At 41.1% G+C, this 18,806-nt stretch overlaps 1 protein-coding gene across 2 annotated transcripts in view; it reads left to right on the top strand.

Moving 5' to 3' along the window:
* OTOG (otogelin) overlaps positions 1 to 18,806 on the top strand; it is a 159,242-nt gene that overhangs the window by 12,548 nt on the left and 127,888 nt on the right. For both annotated transcript variants that reach the window (XM_043548942.1, XM_043548941.1), the window contains exons 5-15: positions 3,304 to 3,396; positions 3,790 to 3,944; positions 5,665 to 5,783; positions 6,207 to 6,412; positions 7,844 to 7,974; positions 9,846 to 9,952; positions 10,942 to 11,051; positions 11,787 to 11,912; positions 13,074 to 13,182; positions 16,998 to 17,044; positions 18,147 to 18,292. In XM_043548942.1, coding sequence (XP_043404877.1) covers positions 3,304 to 3,396; positions 3,790 to 3,944; positions 5,665 to 5,783; positions 6,207 to 6,412; positions 7,844 to 7,974; positions 9,846 to 9,952; positions 10,942 to 11,051; positions 11,787 to 11,912; positions 13,074 to 13,182; positions 16,998 to 17,044; positions 18,147 to 18,292 — 1,349 coding nt within the window. The remainder of the gene's footprint in view (positions 1 to 3,303; positions 3,397 to 3,789; positions 3,945 to 5,664; positions 5,784 to 6,206; positions 6,413 to 7,843; positions 7,975 to 9,845; positions 9,953 to 10,941; positions 11,052 to 11,786; positions 11,913 to 13,073; positions 13,183 to 16,997; positions 17,045 to 18,146; positions 18,293 to 18,806) is intronic.

Here is an 18,806-nt window from a genome sequence, read left to right as displayed (position 1 = left end):
TAGGATATAATGCCAAAAGGGCAGAGACCGAAACTCTAGTTAAAGGGAGTCAACCTGTTGAACGTACCAAAAGGCCCAAGCTGTCCTGGAAGAGAGAGTGTTAGGACATACATTCTGATCACAGAGTTGTCACTCCCACTGCCAGCTAAAGGAGCGTAATGTAGAGAGGCCCAAATACCACAGACCTGAGCCCTGTTTGCAAGGTGGTCAATTGGCTCAAGAAATGAAAACGCTCAACATCCCCTTAGACCAGGGATCTCAAACTCAAATCACCACGAGGGCCACTGAGGACTAGTACATTGTATGAAAATGTGTCAATGATGCAGCCCTTGTGCCAAAGATACAAAAGCCCTCCCTCCCCGGCCCTGCCCCCACTCCACCCCTTCCATGTGGCCCTGCCCCTGCCCTGCCTTTTCCCAACCCTTTCCTTCCCCCATTCCAACCTCTTCCCCAAAGTCTCCACCCTAACTCTGCCCCCTCCCTGCCCCTATTCCAACCCCTTCCCCAAATTCCTGTCCCAGTCCCACCTCTTCCCCTGGGTGCACCATGTCCCTGCTCCTCCCCCCTCCCTCCTGGAAAGTCCTAAGCACTGCCAAACAGCTGTTTGGTGGCAGGAAGTGCTGGGAGGTAGGCAGAGGAGTGGGGACGCTGCGCACTCGGGGGTTGGAGGCGGGAGGCGGCAGGGTGGGGAGTGAGTGGAGCTATGGCGGGCTGTAAGAAATAACTCCGTGGGCCGCCTGTGGGCTGTATGTTTGAGACCCCTGCCTTAGACTGTTCATGAGTGACCCTAGACCTAGTTACAGGGATGTCACTGTGCTCAGAGACCCCTTCCTTCACCTCCATCGTCAGAGACTTGTTTTCTTTCCAGCCTTTCCCTAGCCATTTCTGAAATGTTTTCTTCTTCTTTTCCACTTCTGCTTTGAAGTGTTAGAATGTGTGTGTATAAGTCAGATAGCCTTAGGACAGGGCTGAGCAGAGTCCCCTGAGCGTCAATAATAAGTCAATGTTCCTTTCCTGGGTCTGCTGACTTCCTGGAATTCTAGCTCTAACAGAGTTCTAGCTTGTCCTCCTATTCTTCTGTGGGGCTCTCACTTCCTCCCAAGCTTCCCCCAGGTGACCAAACTACCAATTCAATCCTACCCCAAAGCCAAAATCTCCAAAATTACCCTACACAACTAAGCAAGTTCCGAGCAGTTCCAAATTTTTAAAACAAAATCAGCATGTTAGATGATTAAAAGCAGAATATGTGACATGTATTCCAAAGTCAATGAGAAAAGGAAGACTATGCTGATTGCTTCGTTTCAAACGTGCCAGAAGAGCCTCTGTTTTTCAATGTACCAGCAAGTGCTGCGGAATCTTAACAGCAAAGTGAGACCGGAAGCTTGGCTGTAGAACTCCAGGCAAGTTGGAAACCAAGTGCTGTGGGACAGCTCTCTGTGCACAGTGTCTTGGGAGCATGCTCAATAGTGTCTGAGGAGAGCTAAACCCTGCTTATAGGGGGCTCATTTGGAGCAGCTGGTTCAAGCAGCATCAAACCAAGGGAACAAAGGGCAGCAACTCAAATCTTTATGGTAGGGAAGTCACGCTGCTGAAAGTACTAGCATGCCTCTAACCCTTCTCCTCCTCATAAACTAGTGCCTTAGTACAGGACACTCAGTTTTATTAGCTAGCTACAGAAGCATAATGCCAAGAGAGAAAAGGGCATAGACCCTACCCTGAATTACAAGGAGGCCACATTCTTCAAGGTAGCAAACGGCTCAATATATCTCATTAAAAAGAGGCTTGTGACATTTGCCCTTGTTACAGGGATGTCACACTAACTGCAGTGCCAACACTGTAACCCCAGCACTGAGCCCACGCCCATCCCTGCCTCCATGGACCTGTGCCCCAGATCTGCCCAGTCCTCCCTGCTGCCACACCGAGCCATGCTCTATCTCTTGACACCCAAGCTCTTGCACCAATCCACCCCTGCTTCTTGCTCTAAAGAAACAGGCCATCACTTGTTGCCACCCCTGTTCCAGTGCAGAGTTTGGCTTGTCCTCCTTCCTGATGTTTGACAAGTCTCCTGCCCTCTCTGTGCTTCTATTTACTTTACTTTCTTGCCTAACAGGGATACTAGGAGACTTCATAAACTGATCATGTTCTTCATATTAAAGGTGATATAGAACCACAAAGCCTTATTATTAGTATTTGATATTCTGCTGGGTTTAATGTCTATTTTAGAATTAGGGCCCTCAACTTTTTAAAATCTCAGTTTATTTTAAGTGTAGTTACTGTTTTTATGATTTATATAGATGGATATATATTTAGCAATTAATTTTCAACCTTACAATTATTTGTTGTCTCAGACTCAATATTTTTGGCTATTAAGCATCACTTTGAAACTTTATAAATATAAAAAGGTCTCATGGATTATTAATACACTCTTGCAGGGTCTAGGAAGGACAGGAGTAATGGATATGGAATGAAGAACCAGGCAATATTTGTGTTCCTACAGTCTTAAAAAAATTGAAGGAGAGCACATTAAAAAGAAAAACAACTGTCAGGATATTTTTAAAAACCGAAGACACAATTCTAGTAAAGAAAAAGAAAAGCTCAGTCATCACATAAAATCAAGATTAATTCATTATGTGTGGGGTTTTCCACTCATTCTCTCTCTTTCTAAGATACCCATGTGATAATTGTACAAGCATGTCATAAATAAATTGATTACATACCTTTGCAATTTATCTGAGCATGTCTATGAACACATCACCTGTCCACTAAACCATTTTACTGAGATTTATTCTAGCATCTCAGACTCCTGAGCAAAGGGATGCCATAGTCCTAATACAATTTTTAAAAATTTCTACTCAAACTATTTAAAAAAATAGTATGTATGAAACACTTGACATCTATGCAATATATAATGGCATCTTCATCCATTTTAGGGTTCAGGGGTCTTTTAGATTCTAAGGTATCCTGCTATCCTTGTGTTGACTCCCAGATACTCCAGTGATAGATGGGTTACAAGTGCCTCGAGATGCCATAGCCTTTTAAATCAGAATATAGATCTTCTCTGGTGAATTTGGCATGCCTGAATTTGGCTCCAGTCCTCCATGCCATATGTGTCTGCATTCCAATAGTGAAGTTATTCCTGTATGAATACTGTTTGTGAAGCTCTTTCGGATCCTTCAGGTTGAAAGATGTCAGCCCATCCAGCCTTCAGGTGCACAGCTAATACCCATTGGCTCACATGCAAGGCCTTGTTAATGTAAATTATTATCACACTTAGTTTTTAATAAGCCTTGTTTCTTTACTTAGGTGCAGTCATGTGTTTTAATGGAGGTGAATGTGTGCACAGAGAGCTCTGTGACTGCAGTCGATTTAAAGCAAGTGGATCAAGATGCCAGACAGGTGTGTAGAAAAAAAATTCTATATTGCAATGCAATCTGTCCAGGGTTGGGTTACGAGTATACAGGCCCCACAGCCACAAGGACATCCTTCCTTTGTCAAAAGACATCAAAGCTCATAGTCACTCTCTGCCCGGTGGGCAGCCAGTACACAAGCAGAGCTGGAGTTGTACAACTCCTAGCCACTGCTTGCTTTCCTGCTGGCCTTGAGTTATGCTGAGACATAACTGAAGATTTGGAAGTGTTAGCTCATATCTACTCCGCCCTGAGTGTTGCAGGTATCCTGAAGTGGGACTGCAATCCCAAGGACAAATGCATTGTGTTTCTTAAACTTTCCTGTTCAATCAAAAAATAAAAGGTTAATGCTTTTCAAATTGCTCTCCTTTTGTCTGCCCAGTGCACAACACAGGTGCTGAAAGAGATAACATATGCCGAACATGGGGTCAATACCATTTTGAAACCTTTGATGGACTCTACTATTATTTCTCTGGGAAATCCACATATGTACTTGTGAGACAGAATGAAATAGATGAACAGAGTTTCTCTATTCAGGTGGGAGACTGCATTTTTAAGTCAGTTTCATACTATCACAGGGCATACAAATAACTTGTGAGTTTAAAGTGGAAAAATGATCTGTAGACAAGTTACAAGGGTTATAAATGGCGTTTACATATATAGGCATGATCAGGTGAGGTGCTGACCACCAGAGGTGGATGCAGCACCAAATTCAATGGGGACACTATACTAAACTCTTCTGGGACATGATCTTGAGTTATAGTCAAGAGGGGCACCGACCATCTGCAGCAGCACCCTCTGCCCCAGCACCACAATCCTAATCCCAAGCAAGCCCAGTGTGGAGTGGAGGGGAGGCCCGGGGATGGGGGAACTGGAGAGCGAGCCCACCCTGCACTCATACCACAGTGGCAGCTTCTGTCCTGTGGGGCTGGGCCTGGCTCCCCACTCTGGGTATTGTGACCTGGTGCATGGGCTCACAGTGCCACTCAGGTTTGGCACCTGTGCTTTCATGATTTCTGTGGGTGCGATTGAACATATAAACCATAGTTAAAGCTGCATGGTCAAAATTCCACTCACTCATAGTTGGCCCAGCTCAGTGAGTTCCCACAACTCCCAGTTGCAGTACTCAGCACCTCTTGGGATCAGGACATGTAATACCAGATAATCAAACTCATTTTAAATTCTACAATATATCTGTATTAGAGTTTCTGTAGTACCTGTCATTGCAGTATGTAAGCAGCACAGTTTCATAACAATGAAATGCATTTTTTAAAAACATCAAAAATTTTGAATATTAACTCATCTTTAATGGAAATAGAGCTACTACTGATAATATAGAAGAAGCTGAGCCATTATTGACCATCTTTCAGAAATAGTTCCATCAAATACATAATTTCTAACATAGTCTCTCAATTTATATCAGATGCATTATTTTTATATATTAAAATTTAAATAGTCTTTCCCACACATTATTTCAGCCACCTAATCCCCTGCCCTTTGCTGAGTCACTTCACCAGCTTCCCACTGCACTGCCCAGGAAGCTCAAACAACTTCTCCTTGCCTGCAGCACCCTACTTCATTCTGCTTTTTCCTGCATCTTTGATTTGGTCTCTCTTATTCTTCTCCCTGCCCTTTATGCTCTGCCAGTGATACCAACCTTTGATCTCCTTCCCGCACAGGCACGTCACTGCTGTGTACTTCTTTTTCTGGGTTAGTGTACTGCCATTGTTTCCAGTGACTAAACTCTAGGGAAAGCAGTAACTTTCATTGCATCATTTTGTCAACTGCAACTCCTATAGTCACCAGTTCCTGTTAGATCATTGCATCTTAAACAGAATTTGCTTTGTACACTGCAAAATTGGGGGGATATGATCAGGCTCAGAGTCTGGAGAGAAGATGATGGCCAAATCAGTCCTGGTCTACCGCTAAATCTTAGACTGAAAAATTTCACACCCTATGCAACATAGTTAGGTTGATCTAACTCCTACTGTAGATGCAGCTAGGTTAATGGAAAAACTCTTTCCATCTCCGTAGCAAGTGTCTACACTACAGCAGCGTAGCTATAGTGCTGCATATCACAATTGTTAGGAGTCTTGGAGAAACCCAGGACTGAAGCCATGGTGACCAAACTATCCTGTTGCCCACTGAGATCATTGCTAAAAGTCATGATCGGGACAGAACATATTAGTTGGGCAGCATAGAGAATGTTGAGAATGTTATTAAAATGTTACTTCTCCCCAATAATATCATTTGGCAGGTTAATAATGATCCGGAATGCAAATCTTCACCCTATTCCTGCAAAAGGTCCGTTAGCCTATTCTTTTCTGGAGATGAAGAAATAAAGTTGAGCAGTGAGGTCATCTACAAAGGATTTGGGTAATTACATTCACATTTATTGTGGTATGTTTTGTTTTTACACTGGACCAATTCTCATGACATATCAGTGTACATAAAAGCAACATCACTTATTGGCAGCTAAAAGGCAAATACGCCATGCATATTGATGGTAACATTTCTGCAGTTTATAAAGTAGTGCACTAGGAGAATGACATTTAAACTATGTTGTGGTATTAGAGGATAAAATTTCTGCATTCATGTTTGGAGTTGGATGTGAATCTGATACAACTCCGTTGGCTTCAATTGAGTTACTCCAGATTTACATCAGTGTTACTCAAAGCACAGTTTCCCGCAAGTTTATAGGGAAGTCATTAAATCACTGAGTAATAATTCCTTTACATGGAAATTTTTTTCATTTAAAAATTCTTTGTTCTTTTGTCTTTAATTATACTTCCTTCACAGAGTTCAGTTACCTCGTGCTATAGGAAATGTATACATACAAAAACTAGCTGGGTACATCCTAGTTAGACACCGGTATGCATTCACTCTGGCTTGGGATGGTACATCTGCAGTCTATATAAAGTTGACACCAGACTACTTGGGCAAATCACATGGGTTATGCGGGAACAACAATGCTATCCTGCAGGATGAGCTTGAGACTAGTTATGGTGAGTATTTTTACATCTTTGTTATGATGTTAATATAGGTTTGCTTCAGTTCACTTTAATTTTCCTCGTCAAAAATAAACTCCATTCAATGTAGTTTTTATGGTAGTCTCAATTGTCTTTAAAAGTAGATCTGTATTTGAAATTAAAATAAGATATTGTAATTCTTCTGTCAGGTGTTATCTGTAAGGATATCTGGGTTCAATATGGTCTCAAGGTTTATGGTTGGGGATCCCTTTCAAAATAAACTAAACATTTGGCTCAGGCACCCAGCTAGAACTGTACTCATACTTTGCGTTCTAGGAACCTAAAAAGTAGATAGGTTTTTACATTTGACAGTTTTTACATTTTCCCTCCTCTCTCTCTAAGTGCACAAGGAGTCTCTGGCAACCTGAAAATACCACAACTATTTTGGGAGGATAAGTCAATAAAAATTAAACTTTAATCTGTAATTAAAGAACACCACCAAAAATTCAAGTGATGTGTCATTTCATTTCAACCAAGATTTTCACTAGTGATTTCAGACCCTCGGTTTCTGGGCACCCAACCTGAGACATGAGAGGGTCCAGATTTTGAGAGGGTGGTTGGTTGGTACTATTTGAAAATCAGGCCTTTTTAAAGTATCTCATGCTAAGAACCCCAAATCACTAGTCACTTTTGAAATTCTTGCCCATAAGCTTTTTGTGTCCCATTTTCTCCAAAAATAAAAATGAAGATATTATTTCTATACCTTTAAAGTGGGCTTTCAAGTTTAATGGCTTATTGCAGAGTGCAGCCCTTAGCTGCCTTCTCCCAGCTGGCCCTTTAAATTACCTCACCGAGCTCGATGAAGAACGAATGGTCTGCCAGAGTCAGTTTCAGCCCTTACCTCAGGGTACACTTTATTGGTTAAACCAAAAACGCAGGCAAAAAAACATATATAAAATACTTCCTGTGCCGAACATGGCTATAGTTCCCACAGGTATTTCCCTCACCAATCTCAGACATTCCAAGTCTTTGTCATCATCCGGGGACTCCTAGTTATTCTCATTCTCCAGGCCACCTTCTTGGGAGCTTCATATAACTGGGTTCTTTCCCTTAATCCATGGTCTTCTGTAGAAGACTTCCTGCTCCCTGCGGCTCTCACTTTCCAGGTCATTTGCCTGGGAGACACCAACCAGCTGGGCTATTTCCAGAGCTCCAGGGCCTATCACAGGGCCTCCCTAACCAGCTGAGATCTTGCCGGTCATGTTACGGACCTTCAGGCTATCGACTTCACCTTGCAGCCTCAGATGGGAGGCCACTGATTAGTCACAAGTGGGGCTGACCCAACTCTTAAAGAGATGGCCACTTTGACATGGTTAAGATCTGAGGTTCTCGGATGGAAGAGGCTATACAAATGCAGTTATTGTTCTGTGTCAAACTGATGCTTTAATATTTGTGTATATTTCTTAGGAAAATTGACTGAAGACATTGCAGAGTTTGTAGAGAGCTGGAGGGAAAATCGTCCACAGGGCTCACCTGACTGGGATAAGTCTTTTAACTATGAGCCACCCTGTTTGACCCAAAGCCAAGACTCTTTACAGGTGTGAATCAAAATTAATGAGGGAAATTAACAGTCTGTAATTCTTATAGGATCTTGGTCAGTGCGTCTAGGAAGAATAGAGATGCTGCCCAGTGTGTCCTTTGCTACAGGAATGCTGTGGTGCAGAGCAGGACTCCTCCCTGCAGGCTGTGAGGAAAGGGATGAAGAGAGACGGTGAAGCAGGAGCACACTGCAAATCCCTGTTTGCTATTCCTACTTTCTGCTCACTGCAGCTTATGCACTAGCTGGCTGAGGGGTTAGATATGTTTTTTGGGGGATATGGTGTGTAGTGCAGGCTGGTGTGTTTAAATGTCGCCTTTCCCAGCTCTCAAGTGTTATAGTGAGATTTTGCCTGCCTACTTCTATGGGAGGGGTGGGGGATAGTACTGGGTTGGGGGAGAATTGCTTCTCCTACCATCTCCTTTCCCTCACTCAATACTCAGAGTGCAGGATTTGGTCAAAAACCTTCAGTACCAGGTGTGATGTTTATGTTAGTGTCCTTTGGTTAGTGTCATCTAGTTCCAGGGTACATATTTTTTCCTGACACTGCCTAAGAGACATAGACTATGCTTAGTTAGAAAGGGGTTTGGAGTGGTTGATGGAGTGGTCCGTTCTTGTGCTTTTTTCATCTTCCTTCTCTTTTAAGTTTGTAATGTAGACCTTGATCTTCTGGCACATTCTGCTGTCTCATCATAAGAAAAGGTGCAGCCTGGAAACCAGGCCAGTGGATTCCTCTAGATCTGGTGCCAAAACAGCTGCTTAAAGAGATTAAAGCACTTCTCTTCTCACTGGGGACCAAAATTTCATCTCTGTAACCAAGGAAGTAAAACTCCGGTGACATTCTTGAGCAATATTTTTTCAAGTTGTACCAGTGAAATGCTGCAAACCAAAGGGCCAATCCCGGAATCTTTCCATAGGCAAAACTATTTTTTTTTTCTGAGAAAGGACAGAAAGAAATAGCCCTTAAGAAGACAGAAATGAAATGCATCATAGATGGCAGCAACAAGGGTTTAGCTATTACCCCTTTTGCCCACCCCAATTCCAATATTTTTTCCCTCTACATGATGTGCTTTGGGGAAGGCCTCCTCCCCCCCCCCACCCCGATGAAATATTTTGTACTGAAGCCAGTGACAGATGACTTGAGACGTCACATTTTGGTTGTGATGCATTTTATTGTATATTTTAATTGACCTACATGCTGGGTGTCTGCCGTGAGGGGATGCTGGAACTTGCTCTCTAGGTTGACACAACCAGAGTGTATTGATCCTTGGGCATGTTGTGAAGCCTGAAGGTATATTTGTGAGAGGTTGGCTGGTCCTTTCCATTCAGGGCGGGAGGTGTTTGAAGCCTTTATTGATGACAGGTAAATGTTTAAAATTTGCAGAAGTATTTTGTGGTGGTACGTGCACTGAGCTTAGAATGGGCCCTATCAGAACACTGACTACAACTTTGTGTGCATTCAGATTGAGCTCTAACCCAGAGTCTAAGGTTCTCATCTTGGTCTATATCTAGTGATTGTGCAGACAGCACTGAGGAGTCAATGTGACAAGCTTAGGATGGAGAGCAGCCTTGTAGGGAGAAATTTGGGGTCCTGGTACATCATGTTTGCTGCCCCCCCATTTCACCTCAGTTACAGGCAATTTTGTGGGGGACCCTGAACTAAGGCCCTGGTACAATTAACCCCTCACTCCTTTCTTCCCTCTCTAGTCAGCCCTGATGGAGAGCAATATGCTACAGGCAACTGCTTTTAATTGTTGAGAAGAAACTGTTTCCTAGCCTGAGCATTCCACATGTTTTGCTTTTGCACCATGTGCTATGCTACTTATGTTTTTAAGAACATTCCTTTCACAGCAGCAATCTCTTTCTTTTTAGAAGGCATATGCTCTGTGTAATACACTACTATGGCCCCCATTTGAACAATGTCATGATTCTGTGAGTCCTCTTCCTTTCATGGCCAGTTGCACCAATGACCTCTGCATGTAAGTAAGCATTTTTTGATCATTCAAAAGCTGGGAGATAACACATTTTCTTCTCTTCAGAAAATATATCTGACCCTTCAGTGCATGTCTTTTCTGCATAACACTTTGTATCTAACTGTTCTTGTGATGTAATAAAATGGGCCTGGTTTTATACCTACATACCATCACAGATTCAGTGGAGTTATTCTTAGTTTCTCTGGTTTAAGTGAGAAAAGCCTGAGGCCCAGTAACTTTCAATGAATTTTAAATTACCCAATTTATCTGTCCTCGAGTGTGTATGTACTTTACTATATATGATATGCCATTAATCAGTATGTTCTATTCTAATGGTGCAGGATTGCTGCATCAACAAACAAATAAAAAAAATCTTCCACAAAACATTTGTTAGTCCAACAAAGAGAGACAGTCAATGATTTTTAAAAAATCTACACTCCTTGAAGATTATTTTGTCATCTGGCAACCCGATGCATTGTTTGTCTGAACTGTTCTGACTGTGATTTAAAATGTAAGATTGATGAGGCAAAGACAGCCTTTTGCATCCTGTACCATGCTGAGCACATTGATAGCACTCTTAATGCTTTCCTTTTGTTCCCTTGATCTTAATAACTTTTCTGAGAGAATTTCTTCTCTTTGTTAAAAATCAAGAACCTGATTCTAATCTCCCTCTCATTACTTTTACATTGCTATAAAAGTGCATTGATTATAATGGAGTTGTTCTTGATTTATATCAGTATAATTAAGATCAGAATCAGGCACCGTGTATATTGATAAGTAGTCTCCCAAGCAGTGTAGAATGTTTTATTCATTTAAGAACTTTAGGTTATTTAACCAACACAGTATTTCAAAATGTTATTACTTATTAGTATAAATTTAAATACCAGAACATACGTATTGTTGAAACAATGCAAGACTTATTTATGAAGTTATGGATGCATACTTATATGATTATAGGTAGAAAGTAAGGTCATGCCAATTTTTATTTGTATAAGGTCAGCAGCTGATAATGCAACTTGGTGTCGAGCATTAACTGAATATGCTAGGGCCTGTGCTCAAGCAGGAAAACCCCTTCATGGATGGCGGACGCACTTTCAGCAATGTGGTATGTTGGCTAGTCACATACTTTAAAATATTACCCAATAGCTGAACTTTGATGAGAGAGTTCTGCACATCTTTCTTTCTGTTATGGTTCAGTGTGCCTTCCACAGACAATATAGAGCTGACTGCGCTTCAGTGCTAGATGAACTTCACTATGTCTAATTTTTGCACATTTATTCTGTCCTTAGGAAACTTTCATTATGGAAGGTTCTATATAAATGTAAGACTGTCATAAATTATAAAAAGAAAAGGAGTACTTCTGGCACCTTAGAGACTAACCAATTTATTTGAGCATAAGCTTAATAATTAATAAATTGGTTAGTCTCTAAGGTGCCACAAGTACTCCTTTTCTTTTTGCGAATACAGACTAACACGGCTGTTACTCTGAAACCTATAAATTATAAAGCATATTTTTTTAATTACTTAAAAATGTTTTAAAATAAATCATCCTGTTAGAAACATTGCAGGTATTTTTAAGAAGGTTGTGAATCTTATCTATTGTAAACTTTCTGTCTCAGATATTGATTAATACTCCTTTGATTTCTGAAATATAAAATTTGCAAGGACTTAAAAATGTTTTATTCAAGTAGCACTTGGATAAACCTTCACAATTCAGTACGTCAGATTTGATATGTGAATTAAAAAAAGTAAAATATATGAAAACAGTGTGAATAGTATTATCTTCCACTGAGGTGGTAGCATAATGCCTTTTCATTTCTCAGCTTGTTTCATTTTTCAGTTATTACCTGTGAAGAACATTTAATCTACAATGAATGTATCGACTGTTGCCCAGTTTCATGTCAGCAAAAAACACAGTGTATTGACAGTGAACTTCCCTGTGTCGATGGATGCTACTGTCCAGATGGTAACACAGCCTTATTTCTCAAACTTGTTTTATCCTATGGCTAAATTTGGCCTTCAGATATGTGCATGAGCCTTGGTGAAACCAATGGGAACCAGGCTGGGGAGGCAATCTGGGGATCTAGGCACACACTTGCATGGGGGACTCATCATGGCTGCTGCCTCAACAGGGAGAGTACTGGGGGGGCCCTTCTCCCGCACTGATTGAGCCCTTCCCACTCTTGCAACCAGTAGCCAGGTGGAACCACCCCTGTGCAAGAGGCACTGGTTTGCTCTGGTGCTGGTTTTGGAGCTAGGCAGCTTCCTCCCTGGTTCTAGTGGCTTCTGCTCATCTCTCTGTCTGTAGACTCAGGCAAACATCATGGCATTGGTTACACTCAAGTCACATTTTCAAGCTCTCTTTTGCAACCATGAAGGCTAGAAACATACATAGTTATGTTTTTTTTTTTAATGAAAGCTGAGATTCTGCTGATGCTGGGACTTGGGGTCCTAGATGTGTCCCTATTTGTATCAAGTCTATTTCTTAACTTGGCCTTGTGCACATACCTAAAGGCAAAAATCTTGTCCTTATTCTCCATTTGCTACTGCCAGTTATTGGATATGTAACTCTGTCTGGAAGGGGACAGATGAAACAGAGTAGTGATGTTCCATGAATCTTAAAAGTGGTGCCCCTCAGTAATTCTCTGCTGGTATGTAAGTGTAATCATCTCTGTTAACTGCTTAGTTTCCAGTGGGTTATTGTGATATGGGTTCTAGTACTAGAATACTTATAATTTAAATTAGTCATTAAAGGAACAAAATACACAGCAAACAGTGAATAAAATGTATGGCTAAAGGCCAAGAGTGTCAAACAATGAGTGCTTGACATTAAGCTCCAAGAGCCATAAGACACTTAAATAAAGCAGTGTGACTTTCAAAGATACTGAACTTTAACCAGCAGCTCCCAGTGACTTCAGTGTATCTCCCACAATAAAGGGATTAAATCTAATATTTAATTATATATAATTTTTTTCTGCAAGATGAAAGAAACTTCAAGCTATTCTAAAATATTTACTCCGTAGGGCCATTAGTTTTATTATTAGAAGTACTAGTTAGGTAGACAAAGCTCCAGCCACCATTAATAAAGCTCATTCACATTTATTTCATGTTGGATTATTCCTTCTAGGTCTAATTTATGAAAATGAATTATGTGTCAAGCCTACAGAATGCCCATGTGATTATCATGGAAATTCCTATAGAACAGGCTCTGTGGTTCATGAGGAGTGCAATAACTGGTTAGTAACTTCCCTTTTCATACTGCATACTTCGTTAATCATTTGATCATGAGACAAAAAGCCCCTTCTTACATCCCCTACTTTTATGAAAATACAATCAATTTGTCTATAACATATTTTGTCTGATTATGGAGGGGCAGTGAATGCACTTTTCTTTCCGCTTATGGAAGGCAAATAGAAAAATAAAGCAGATAAATGTTAACAAATTAAATAAACTTAGACATTTTTACATAATTGCGTCTGATTTTCTGTTGGGGTAAATTGTCACAGCTCTATGGGCTTCAGTGGAGTTGTACCAATTTATACTGGGATAAAATTTAGCTCAAACCCAAATTCAGATAATCTCAAGATAACTCAAGATAAGTGTCAGACAGCTTGTTTTAGAGTCTAAAATAATCTTCTCATTTAATTTCTGTTGTGTTGTCAACACTTCTTTGAATCTAGAAATTCCCTAGGGACAGGCAGAATCTGAATTTGGATGGTAGATTAAATATTAGGATAGTGAAACTGCTAGGATAATATCAGAAAGAGTCTACTTATAGGGTCAGATGATAATCTTAGATGGGGAAATTTATATAATTATAGAACCCTTAAAGTTTCACAGACACTTACGCTGGGCTCACCATTCTTTACTGTGATCATTAATTAATTTCGCAGCTGCCCTCTGTGTTTACCAATTGCATGACCTGTACTTGGTGATTTATTAATCACCTACACAAGGTTGGATTTTTCAGAGCTGCTGACTCCAAATGAAGTCAATGAAAGCTGCAGTTGCTCAGCTCCCCTAAAATCCCCTATGTCACTAATGTACCAAATGCTTTTTTTAACAACAGTATTATCGCATGCAAAAATAATTTCTATCTCAGAGCAGAGACGTCTGCATTTTTCAGCCAAGAGCCAAAAATATTACTTTAAAAATGGCAAAGGGCCACCATGAGTTCTTTGGGGCAGATTTTCTGCCCAGTTCTCTTCCCTTTGTGTACTCAGGAAGCACAATGGAGTGGAAACCATGTCTCCTGCAGGGGATTTCCAGGTACGGAGGAGTTTTCCTTGGACACTCATTGAGTATAGCTGGTTCCTTCACCTTTACCTGCAGCCGCCGGTGCAGCCGGTGTGTGTTCTTTTGGGGAGGGATTATGGCTGGAGCAGGCTGCACTCTGGTAATCCCCGTTTAGTGTATAGTTCCTTGGGGACTATAGCCAGCTGGAACAAGATAAAGCAGCCCCCAGGCTACTCTAACCTGGACTTGGAGCCATAACTGTTTTTGGTTCTCAGTTTTTCATCCTCTCCCCAGCCAAGGCTGTGTAGGGGAGGGGAACCACTCTTTGCTAAATATTCTTTTAGGCTCAGGCAGAGCCAAATCAGCTTCTGTCAGCTCCTCTTCAGGCTCCCACAACCTGGGAGGTAAGTAAGCGATGGAGAAATCCATGGGCCTCGAATCTGGGTCTGTAGGACAGGAGTAGCCATGTTCCAACCCGCCACTTGGTAGCCTGCTGACAACTGCCTACCCAGGACCTATGAACTCCAGTTTGAGGCTCTTCCTCTGAGGTCCTGTTGGTGGAGTGACAGAGTAGCTGATTGGCCTGCTGGTCCTACTTAAGCCAGCAGCAGGAATAGGAAGTTGTCTGAACAACTGGGATCCATGCTGTTCTGGACTGTGTGCCTTGTGCTTCCTGCTCCTGCTCCCCTGGCTTGACTCCTGGCATCTGACTTGTGGTTCTGATTTCCAGTTTGTCTCCTGCTTCTGAACTCCTGGTATCCTGACCCATCTGATGCTTGACTTCTGTCTCGTGATTGTGGACTCTGGCTCTGACCACGAGGTCTGGCTGCCCACTACCCTGCTGTGACAGAACCAGAGCTACTCCCCTCCCCCTGCAATCTAGTAGGCAGCAAGCCGGGGAACTGCTGAACAGCTGCGGCAGGGAAGGGACAAGAGCTGCTCATGAAGTTCTGGCTCATAATGGAGCTGCGTCTGGGATGCAGGGGAAGGAGTGGAAGACAGCTGGGGAGGCAGTGTCCCCTACCTCCTTCCTGTAGTGACAAAGCTGATTCAAATGTTTCATTTAAATAATTGCAAGGCCTGGCTTGGGGAATGCATTTTCAGTTTATAATCAAGACCATATTTTAACATTGTGAAACCTGAGGGCCACAATTTAGAGCTTCAAGAGCCACAGGTTGGACACCAATAAAACAGATCATTCTGTGGTGTCGAGCACAAAAATATGAGACTGTGTTTTGATAAGGCTGATTAGAGAAACTTGTTTCTGCTGTTCTGGTACCTCTGGTATAGCTGGATTTCACAGGTCTTATGGGAATTACATCTGACACACTTTGAAAGCAACAAGACTAAATCAAACCATTGCCTTTTTACGTGTACTGTAGTCTGGAAGGTGGAAGAGTCTTAAAGACATGTCCGGTGAGCAGACAATGCAAAGTGGTGATGTACAGTGAGATCTGTGCTCAGGGATCTCTTCCTTCCCTCATTCTTGTAGAGATGTAGATGTTTGAGATATGAGCCACACCACTTTATAGTTACAGTACAACCTGAATATTCTCTTCCACAGAGAAGCATTAAGTAGACTGCACATCTTACCTTCAAGGCCAAAGGGAAGATGTTCTCTCTTTGACAAGATCAAATTGTTCTGATGAGCAGGATAGATACAGGTTTCATTTTAATAAAATGAAAAATTGAACAGATTTCTATTTTTTTTATAAACCTCTGCTACAGAAAAAAGACACCTTCAGTCTTTGCCTTAACATTGGTTCCCTCTTATTGCTGTAGTGTTATTTACAGATTGCTGTCCTTAAAAATGGTGTTTAGAACTTCTATTTCATAAACGTGTTTGGTCATGTTCTTGCATACCATAGGCCTTGCAAAGTGACTTCACTCCCACTGCCCTCCGCCCCCGCTTCTTCATGAGTTGAAAATAGGACGATTCTGAACTGTAATGGCACTCCATAACTGCACCAACTACTGCTTTCTGTACTGGAAAAAAACTGCTAAGGGAGAGATCCATGATGCGGGATACAGCATGCACCATGATAGCAATAGCATTTAAGATGCAAGGCCTCCTATTTTATCAAGAGTGGAAGGCATGTTACGGAACAGACAAGTATCTGATACTTCCCATTTTTTCTTCAGACTCGTAATATTCAGAAAAGTCTCTCAGTGTAAATATTTAAGGGGTTCTGATGCTGCAGAGAAACATCTTGTGAGTGAGTCTGAACAAAAATCTTCGAAAGTGAGACTTCCATGCCTTCTTCCCTAAAACTCAGCCCTCTACAATGCAGTCCTTTTATTAACAGAATTGATCCATGTTGTTGTTGTTGTTGTTGTTTTTTACTAAGGAGAGGTGATCAAGTTCAGATTAAAAAAGAAGAAGAAGAAGGAAAAAAAAAAAAAAGGAATTGACCTGAACTTCTGTATCAAGCACATCCAACAGGTTCAGATAAAGTCTGGATAAACATCCACATTTTCAAGTGATTTATCCAAACTGAAGCTCCCTGACCTTTTGAGATTCATTCATCATTAGTTTTTATAATGATCATTAATGAGAGAAAAGCAAGACTAATCCAAGATTTTGTGGGCCTCTATGCAAAGTAACAGATGGCACTTCTTTCAGCAATCTCCCCACTTATAATCAAGTCGAACCATTGCACACAATATCTGAGTCTGGGCACCTTCTGCTATTGCAGCACCCCTCCACCCCGCTTACTCCTTTGGTGATGTCTCCTTGGAGCAGAAAACCAGGAGGTGGAGCTGATGGACAACCTTTGAATTTTTTTTAATATGCAACTTTTGATTTTTCTTTCAGTACTTGCATTGGAGGAAAGTGGACTTGCACAAATCTTACCTGTCCAGGTATGTGTAAAGGACCTGGGGTCAGGTACCTCATAGATTCCAAAACATTATGTTAGTTTATAATAGCCAATTGTTACTTAAGGCCAAATTCTGCCCTGAGACATATTTTAACAAGATTTTCTATTGTACAACATGTGTGTCTCTTTATATAACTACAGATACACAGACACACCTATACACACATTGTAATAGGTATTACAATGACCTTCAAACAGCCATCTTCATTTTTCTGTTCAGCTAGATAATGCCCTTCACAATACGTTCGTTGAGTGTTGTTATAGGCAGAGCTGGCGGCACCATCTTTAGTTTATGCTGACCAACACTTCCCATTATAATTTAAACTATTAGAGCTGAAATTTTTCATGCCAGATGTCTTCCTCAGATGATTTGTTTTTCCAAGAACATGAGCAGGAAAAAATACATTCTTTGGACCACATTAAAAGCATTCTTATAGCTGTTTCATTGTCAATCTCTACCACCACTTGCTTCAGAGCAAAGACTTAAAATTTGGCAGTGGGAGTTGCCCTGGTGTGTCAGGAATTAAATTTTTGTTGTTCCTGTGAAAGAAAAAAAATCCCAAATCTGGCTGAATTATAAACAGAAAACTTTATTTTAATGTTGGCGTTTAACTTTTGAATGCTTGACTTTGCAACCTTAATGGTCCTTTAACACAGTTTTTTGAGTATAATAATATATAAAGAAATAAAAATAATCAAGAATCCAAATTTTACACATCAAATTACCCACCTGTCTTAGGGTTTTCTGTAATGCTCACCACTGTGGTATCTAAGTCCTGACAGTTAATAGCCTGACAAACCTATAGAGCAGTGATTATCAATATTCAGTGTTGGTTTGCAGTGGATCCCAGGAGAATTTCTAAGATCAAGTGTTCATATTCTAACCGCTTTATGGGGGCTCGGTTAATGCATTCCCTGTCACTAACACTTGAGTACAGCACATGAATAACATTGTTAAACAGTCATTAAAGTTGTTCGATCTATACCAGAGTATTTGAATCTTACAGTAATAATAAAAGTTGTAGAGTATTTACAACAAATATTTGCTCTATAATAAAGGACTTTATCCTTTTTTTTAATATCAGCTGAATGCTCTGTCTCAGGAGACATTAACTTCATGACATTTGATGGGCGCAAATACACTTTCCAAGCTACCTGCCAATATATTTTGGCAAAAAGCCACAGATCTGGCAAGTTTACAGTGTCTCTGCAAAATGCTCCTTGTGGACCGGTAAGCCTTAATGCTTTCTAATTATATCTTATATCTTCTATCTTCTGTTACTGGAGTCAGAAAAATCTGTTCAATATGGGGGGAGGGGGGGAAATCCAAAACCAACTATCTGTACAATGTAATACTTTAAAAACAAGACTGTAGCAATGATTTTCTTTAGTTACTTTATGTTTAAAGGCATTTAAATAGATTTTTTTGAGGAGGATTGTGGAGAAAGCCTAATACATCTGCATCCAGAGAGAGAAAGAGCTGTGCCTTGGGATCTTGATCCAGGATCCATTAAAGTTAATCAGAAGCCTCCCATTGACTCCAATGGACATTGGATCAGGTCCTGGGTGAGGGGGGAAAATAGAAAAGATGTGCTTACTCTGAAAAATAAATGTTGGTATCTGATTGTCCTGGAGGCTTCTGGGTGTGGTGGGCTCTTCTCTCTCTCCAGGTCTGCCATAAGCACATAGCAAACATAATATAGCAGTCACAGAACACTATTACCATTCTCAGTGCACTGGGTAGG

This window comes from Chelonia mydas, chromosome 6 (assembly GCF_015237465.2).
Source record: "Chelonia mydas isolate rCheMyd1 chromosome 6, rCheMyd1.pri.v2, whole genome shotgun sequence".
NCBI classification, from domain to species: Eukaryota; Metazoa; Chordata; order Testudines; family Cheloniidae; genus Chelonia; species Chelonia mydas.
This window is presented reverse-complemented; position numbering and strand designations above follow the sequence as displayed.